Raw genomic sequence first — 8,751 nt, forward strand, 5'->3', positions numbered from 1 at the left:
TTAATCCTATTAGTGTTAACTCACGTTTCACGTGAAAATATATATCATAGAATCTTAAAATTCAATATTTATAATATTTAATAACATAAAAATAAATTTACCAAAACAAAACATAAAAATAATTACATAATTTATAAATTTATCTTATTTTGGTATCTAAATTATTGCTCTTTTAAGGTTTCTAGTTCTAAAATTTAATGATATTTTGAAAAACAAGCAACACTCTCCACTAATGAGAATGCACCACTTACTTAGCATTAACCAATGATGTGGCAATTGACCAATATCGTAGCTGTTGACCGCATTGATCGCCGTTGGTCAAAGTTGGTCAGTGTTGACCAATAAAAGTTTAAGTATCGGGATAAAAAATTTTAAGTATCGAAGTGGGAAATTAAGTATAACTTAGGACCAAATTGTGAATAAAATATTTTATTTATAATCTATCTTTTAAAATACAACCCTAACTCAATAAATAAACTATTTTATCTTTTTTTATCATTAATTATCATTATGTTTTTATTGAATTTTTATTGTTAATTAAATTTAAATTACTTGTGGATGTAAATATTTGATTCACTAAATAAAATACAATTAATTTTTTAATGTAATGTTGACTGTGTCTATTAATTAAAATATATTATATTGAATTATTGAAAACGATACAATTTTATAACATTTCATAAAATTATTATTGAAAATGATGATAATTTAAATTATAATCAATATAAATTAAGACAAAAATTAATATTTAGAAAAAACTTGAATGATTTGATATTACTCCCAAATATGATTTCAGCTTTACTCTTTTTAGAAAATAATTTAAATATATAAAGAGAAAAATTATGTAAATTAAATTATTAAAAAATTACAAAATGAAAAGATGTATAGAAAACAAATATGCTCGATCAAAATGAAAAGAAACACACAAGTTGATAACTAAATTAATAAATTAATCAGTATGATTTCAATAATATTTTCTCATTTATCTATTAAAGAAAGAAATATTTGATATTTATTATATATAAAATTCATTTTCAATAAAAAATAAGTGCATGAATAAATGAGTAAATTTTAAATTTTAGGGACTTGAAGCACATATTTATATATTTTTAAGCTATGACTAAATTAATTATAATAAAGATGATTAACATATAGGTATTTAATATTGATATATTTTATAAGAAAATTAAATTAAATTAATATTTTTAAAATTTTAGTGAATAAAAACACGTGAGGGCCAAATGGTAAATTTTTAGATGTGTCACATGAGAATTATTTGTCTTTATTGTAACCTCAAATTATTATAGTATATATATTAGATATGATAGAAAAGTTATTCCAAAAGATATGTAATTTTATAACCATGCTTGGCTCTCATCAATCACGACTCGTAACGTCTCAACCCATGAATCAGAAAATTAATTTTGGTAGGCTAATTCTCTTTCAACACTCCCACACAATTTAAATATAATCTTACTATCCCAAAATGCTTATTTAAAAGAAAATTGGATAACACATTCAACCTGGCAAATGTATATCAAAACTCCTTCAGATTATTCGAGTACAACCCAGTTAAACAACCTAGAAGTCAATTTCAGGCATTTCCATTGTCATCCATAGATGATGCATTGAAATGTTAAGGGCAGTTTTATATGAACATATTATACAGCAACAACAGCATTGTGGTATATAGAAATTAGATGCATCTCAAGTATAAAAGTGCAGTGTCAGAAGCAAAGAGAATGAGCTCACAATTCTCTGCGCATCTTCACATTAAGTTTCATTTCCTTGTAGGATTGAACCTTCTCAGCTGCTCGGCGCAAAGGCCTTCCTGTAGATGCTCGTCTAGGTTCTTGAGCTTCATTTCTGGGGGCCATACATCCTTCCTCATGCTCTATTCTGACCGATGAATCAGAAGAAAATGGCCCACTCTGATGCACCTTATCATCACAAGGAGAGGAAATAAGAGAATTTTTGTCAGCTACCTTGAAAACATCTTTAGTAGTTTCTGGTTCTTCAGCTTTAAACCTTGCAGATTGCCTTCATAAACAAACCCTTCTGGGAAAAACATACAAGAGATCATAAAAACCTAAAGATCACAATGTCATGAAAAGCAGAAAGCAACAGAAATTTTAATGAAACCTTTTGTTGTCAACCCCCTCCTTGGCTTCGACTGGTTTAATATTAGAAGGGACTGAAGCAGCATGTAAACAATAAGCAAAGATTGTGCAATGAACAACTTTAACTACTTTCAAATAATGTTCCAGACAAGTAGCTTACGTAGAGTCTTTGATTGCCTCCTCCTGTTCGTATTACAAGGTTTATAGTCTCCATCTTCTTTGTTAAGGGATTCACCTGCCTTGCCATGCTTGTTTGTTCCTTCCTTCAAACCCTGGAAAAAGAGTTTGTAAATAACATGGGATGTTGATAAGAAAAATCAAGCCAGATTCTGGAAATGATTTTGTTGATATAAAATGTCAATCCAGATTTGTAAATACCTCATTTCCAGATGTAGGGCAAGCAACAATGTTAGCTTTCTTCTGATGACAAAAATAAGGAATTTGGATAATCAACAAAATCTAATCATAACCCTGACTGTAATACACTCATTACGGCCATAAATCAGCCGAACCAAGCTGAAACAGTAACAAGCTAGAGTTCAACTTGAAACTCGGCTAAAATTCAATCGACTTCAGACTCAATTATTTGTACCTAGGCTCAAGCTAACTTCAAACTGATTTTTTTCCTACTTATTATAAAAATAAAATAATTCAATTGGACTTGCAAAACTACTCAATTGAAGCATTAGGATACTTCTTTTTTTTAGCCAAACATGAGTAGTTTAAGAGTACATGTGTCCCATTTTACAACCTACACTCAAAGTAGACTACTAAAAAAAAATACCTCTGATTTTATTGCTTTAAGCATAGCATTTTTACATCCCAGCTCATGTTTAAGGGCTTTTAACTGAAAAAGGAAAAAATAATCATTGGTCAACTCCTAAAAATATACAACATAACAAAAAGGACTGAGAAAGATCAAGTTCAAGAAACTTTGAGGTCTAGCAAATATACCCTATCTTTCCCTGAATTAAGTTCCTGCAAAACCAAAGTAAGACATCAAATTCATTAGAGAGTCATAACATATAAAAAAAAGCCTCCTTGATTCACTAAACCGAGAACAGACAATTAGAAGAAATAATAACATACCAATAACAGCTGGTTGTTTGCTTGCGCAAGTTGCAAGTTTTGCTGCTGAAACTTCTCGAAATTGATTCTCAGTTTCTGTAACTCGATTCCACTCAATTCAATGACTTTACTGTTGGCCAAAATTTAGAAAACCCAATAAGGAAAAAAAGTCATGCCAGACACAAATATCATCAAGCAATGGTTAGAGAGGAAATGGAAGAAACCAAATAAAATTGATCAAAGAGGATACATTCGGTCTGCAAGAACTTTCATCAGCACCATATTTTCCTGGAAGAAATATTCAGATAAAAGCCCTCAGTAAGCTAAAGGAACAAATAAAGAATCCAAGTGAGAAAACCCATGGAAAGAAAAGTGAGTTAATTGCAGTTTTAAAGTATACCTGTTGGAGCTTGTTGATGTAATCTTTACTCCCGAGTGAAGCAGGTTGCAGCAGGAGCTTTGCATCTTGGGTCAACACTTTAGGCTGATGCTGCAAGTTGGTTATGTCACTGAGCCCCTTCCTTGGTGCATTACTGATAAAGGATCCGTTTTCCATAGACTTCCCTTTCAGTTCATTACCTAAAATTCGAACATGATAGACAATTAAAAAACCCAGTCTTGTGTTACACTGTTACTCCAACTTTTCATTTTTATTGAGGTATCCATTTCCAAACATAGATGTAGATAACCTTCCAGGTGTCCTCCAAAAAACTTTGAAAAATCGAACTTTATCATGTCACAAATACCCATATCCAACATTCACACACAGACTGTGAGTAAGACCAAATGCTTCATTTGCAAATGAAAAACAAAAAAATCCTAATATCTAAACCAACTCAGAGAATATCAAACTAAACAAGTGCACTACTAGCAAGTTAAATTTCACCTTTCCAGCATTTCTCAAGCATCTAAATAAACTAATTAAGAGATTCAAATCTCACAACCAATTTTCCTAGACCTAATGCTAAAATGAGATTCACAGAAAACAAATTTCTTAGCCTCTAAACCAACTCAAAGAAATCAAAGTAAACAGCTTCATTAATAGCAAATTGCATTTCACTTTTCCATCATTTCTCAAGCAGCCAAATAAACTGATTAAAGAGATCCTAATCTCACTACCAACTTACAAAACCTAAAGCTAAAATGTAATTTTTTTTAATCAGTAATCAGTTTTATTATATGCAGATAAATTACATTCTAGAATTAGGGTTCCTTCCTCAATCTTATTCACGAAAACATACGATTCCCAATCCAAATCTTCCAAGATTTAAATTAGAAAATTTGAAAGAAAGAATCGATGAAATCAGCAATCGGGGGAGAAAGCAATAATGCTTGAAAAAAATGTTGAATAAATTTATTTTTACTTTTAAAAATAATCCAACAAAATTGAAGGGAAAATTCAAGAAATCGAATTACCTGAAACGACGCTGGTTTCTGCGTCGAGAAAACGTAAACAAATTCCGTACTTTCGCTTTCGAATATGGGAGGGAAAGTTGGAAATCAAATATAAAGGATAAACTTGTAAATTAAAATTTAGATTGGACATTTGTAAAAAGAAACCTGTTTTTGGGTAAAGTACAGAAATGGTCACTTAAGTATTGCTCGTGTTTTATTTTGGTCACTGAACTTCTAATTTTTTTCAATTTAGTCACTAAACTATTCAAAATCAAATTTTTAATCAAGTTTGAAATTTGACAGAAGTGTTTATATGACCTTTTGTCTAATAACAAATTTAGCCCTTTAACATTTATACATTCTATCAATTTAATCTTAAATAGAAAAATTCAACTAATTTAGCCTCAATGTTTACAAAATATAAATTTTAGTTCAAATTCTAAAAATTTCAATAAATTTAGCCCTAAAAATTTACAAAATGATCAATTTTAATTTTTATAATTTTTGTAAAGTTAAAAACCCCAATACCAAATCTCTATTTCTCCAACCTTCATAAGTAATAACATGTCGGTTCTCCAAAAACTTAACAACCAATACCCTAATCCCTGATCTATCATTTTCTTCTTCTTCAGGCTTTTCTTCTCTATCCTAACTCATTCGACCTGACGAGCCCACATTAACTGACTACCACAAACAAGTTCACAGAGTCGACCAAAACGGATATATGACAACAATAGGCTGCCTCCTCAATAAGCATCTGAAAGACGGGTGCTTCAACACCATCAAAACCTTCAGCTTCATCACTAAAACAAAATCATTTCTCTTTATATTCGACCCTTTGATCCAAACCTTATATTGTTTAAACAAAGGCCTCATGCGCAAGCACACGTTCAATTTGCTCATCGCACGTCTCTGCAAGGTCAAAAGGATCGAGGAGTCGTTGCATGTAGTTCTGTAGAAATATAACTTTGGTAATGACAATATATCGTAAAAAAAATAAAATAAAAATAAAAATAAAGAACACACAGATTTTACGTGGAAACCCTTTCGAGAAAAAACCATGGGCAGAGAAGAAGAAAATTCACTATGTCGAATTCAAATTAATTACAAGAGGAGTAGACTATGTATATTTATAGGCTTGTAAAATCATATTCTAATAGGAGTGAAACACCTTATTCTAATCAATATCAAATAGATGGAGTTTAATAAGGTTTAAAAAATATTATTCTAAAATAAAATAAAAGAAGTATAATTCTATAGGGATTTTACTTTTATTTTATTTTACCATAGTATTTTATTTAAATAAAGATTCGGGTCACTTAATTCTAACAATCTCTACTTGACACGAATTCTTAATGAACAAGTTCTTCATCGCGAACTCTTAACGAACAAATTCTTCACCTCTTCCATAAAACCCCTTAAGAGTTTATCTTCAACAATGAACACCAACCAAGTCTAAGCAATGCTCAAACTTGGTTATAGGAAGTGACTTAGTCATCATATCTGCAGGATTTTCATGAGTACTAATTTTGCTCACAACAAAATCACTACGAGCAATAATATCACGAACAAAATGATACCGAATATCAATGTGTTTTGTTCTCTTATGAAACATTTGATCTTTTGTAAGGAAGATGGCACTCTCACTGTTACAAAACACTGTATTGATTTGAAGGTCTTTATTGAGTTCACTAAAGAGTCCCTTCAACCAATAGCTTCTTTACAAGCCTCAGTAATCACCATGTACTCAGCTTCAGTGGTAGACAAAGCAACAGTAGTTTGCAAAGTGGCTTTCCAATTGCTAACACAACCTCCGATTGTAAAGACATAACCTGTGAGAGATATTCTTTTATTGAGGTCTCTAGCAAAATCAGCATCAACATTCCCAATGACTCTATCTCTAGTTCTTCCAAACTGTAAGCAAACATCGGTAGGACCTCGTAAGTATCTTAAAACCCACTGAACTGCCTTCCAATGTTCTTTACCAGGATTCGTCATGTATCTGCTAACTGCACTAACTGCATATGATAAATCTGGACGTGAGCAAACCATGGCATACATAAGAGATCCCATTGCACTAGAGTATAGAACATGTGACATGTACTCAATCTCATTATCTAATTATGGAGACAAAGCCGATGAAAGTCTGAAATGGGCTGCTAAAGGAGTACTAAAAGGCTTAGCATTCTGCATATTGAATCTGCAAAAGACCTTTCTCAATGTACCCCCTCTGACTTAGATACAATTTACTTACTTTTCTATCTCTGAGAATCTCTATACCAAGTATCTTCTTTACTAGTCTCAAATCTTTCATCTCAAATTCTTCACTTAGTTGGGCTTTGACCTTTCTTATCTCCCTTTATCTTTCGCTGCTATCAACATGTCATCAACATAAATGAGTAGATACACAAAAGAACCATTACTGTTTTTCTTAAAGTAAACACAACTGTCAAAGTTACTTCTTTTAAAATCATGAGAAGTCATAAAAGAATCAAACCTCTTGTACCACTATAACCGTAAAGGGACTTTTTCAGCAAGCAAACATAGTCCTCTTTTTCTGAGACTGTAAAACCCTCTGGTTGTTGCATGTAAATATCCTCCTCAATTTTTCCATGCAAAAATGCAGTTTTTACATATAACTGCTCAAGCTCCAAATCATACATGGCTACAGTATCAAGCAAAGCTCGAATCGAACTGTGCTTCACAACTAGAGAGAACACATTTGTGAAGTTCACTTCTGGAATTTGACTGTAACCCTTTGCAACAAGCCTTGCTTTATATCTGGGTTCTTCAACTCTTGAAGTCCCTTATTTCTTCTTAAACACCCATTTACAACAAACAACCTTTTTAACTTTAGGAAGTTTCACAAGATCCCATGTTTTATTTTTGTGGATCTCCTCTTGCATAGCAAACATCCACTTTTCTGAGTCTTCACAACTAACCGCCTCAGAATAATTAGATGGCTCTTGTTTTGCATATATATCTTCAGCCACATTTAAAGCATAAGCAACTAGATCAGCCTCAACATACTTATTTGGAGGTTTATTTTCTCTTCTAGTTCTGTTTTTAGCGATAAAGTATTGTGGTGAAGAAGCAACTCTATTTTGAATTTTTGTACTAGCTTCAGTAGTTGACTATGTTGTAGATTTTGTATTAATCTGATGCTCCACCTGCTTTTGATTTTCTTTATTAGAAGAGTCTTTAAGAGATAAGTTAGGTAGCATAGCAGTTTCATCAAAAACAACATCTCTGCTTATCACAACTTTTCTATTTTCAGGACACCATAACTTATACCCTTTTACACCAGCTTTATAACCAAGAAAAACAATTTAATGGATCTCGGTTCCAATTTTCCATTATCAACATGAGCATACACAGGACAACCAAAAATCTTTAAATCAGAATAGTTAGCAGGATTACCAGACCATACCTCTTGTGGAGTCTTTTTCTCAATGGCAATGGATGGAGATCAGTTGATCCAAAAACATGCAGTAGAGGCTGCTTCGGCTTAAAATGACTTTGGTAAGTTGGCATTTAACAACATACATCGAACCTTCTCCATGATCGTTCTGTTCATTCGTTCTGCAACGATGTTTTGCTGTGGAGTATGACGAACTGTCAAGTGTCTCACGATCCTTTTTGACGTGCACAGTTTATTAAATTCATCAGAACAGAACTCTAAGCCATTGTCTGTGCGGAGGTATTTTATTTACTTTCCCGTCTGTTTTTCAATCATGGTTTTCCAAGAATTAAATGCGGAAAACATATAGTTTTTCTGCTTCAGGAAGAACGCCCACACTTTTCTGGAAAAATCATCAATAAAAGTTAGCATATAATTAGCACCACCTCTCGAAGGCACTCTTGATAGCCCCCACAGATCAGAATGAATATACTCCAACGTTCCTTTCGTGTTATGGATTCCTCTGGTGAATCAAACTCTCTTTTGCTTCCCAAAAACGCAGTGCTCACAGAACTTCAGTTTGCAAATTCCTTGCCCATCAAGAAGTCATCTTTTGCTCAATTCTGTCATGCCATTCTCACTCATATGCCCTAGGCGCATATGCCAAAGTTTAGTAATATCATCATCTGACAAGGAAGAGGATGAGACGGCTACATCACCAGTAACAGTAGAACCCTACAAAACATATAACTTGGCAGTCTTTCTTTG

General features: G+C 32.4%; 1 protein-coding gene across 1 annotated transcript; it reads right to left on the reverse strand.

Annotated features, from left to right (window-relative positions):
- Positions 1-1,510: 1,510 nt before the first annotated feature.
- On the reverse strand, positions 1,511-4,714 carry LOC105771128 (SHUGOSHIN 2-like). Its single transcript, XM_052630930.1, has 9 exons — positions 4,605-4,714; positions 3,589-3,767; positions 3,439-3,476; positions 3,210-3,318; positions 3,075-3,098; positions 2,905-2,967; positions 2,499-2,540; positions 2,281-2,392; positions 1,511-2,058 (listed from the first exon to the last, which is right to left on the reverse strand). Exons 2-9 carry the CDS (start codon positions 3,742-3,744, stop codon positions 1,982-1,984), a joined length of 621 nt encoding a protein of 206 aa, XP_052486890.1. The 5' UTR covers positions 3,745-3,767; positions 4,605-4,714; the 3' UTR covers positions 1,511-1,981.
- Between the last annotated feature and the right edge of the window lie 4,037 nt (positions 4,715-8,751).

The sequence above is a fragment of the Gossypium raimondii genome, chromosome 5 (assembly GCF_025698545.1).
Source record: "Gossypium raimondii isolate GPD5lz chromosome 5, ASM2569854v1, whole genome shotgun sequence".
In the NCBI taxonomy this organism is placed as follows: domain Eukaryota; kingdom Viridiplantae; phylum Streptophyta; class Magnoliopsida; order Malvales; family Malvaceae; genus Gossypium; species Gossypium raimondii.

Excerpts from the sequence above, each read along its gene's own strand:
- LOC105771128 (XM_052630930.1), bottom strand. The coding sequence starts at position 3,744 with ATGGAAAACGGATCCTTTATCAGTAATGCACCAAGGAAGGGGCTCAGT. Across the intron at positions 3,319-3,438 it reads AAAGTTCTTGCAGACCGAAT|TAAAGTCATTGAATTGAGTG; the intron begins GTATCCTCTTTG and ends TTTGGCCAACAG. Across the intron at positions 3,099-3,209 it reads CAAACAACCAGCTGTTATTG|GAACTTAATTCAGGGAAAGA; the intron begins GTATGTTATTAT and ends TTGGTTTTGCAG.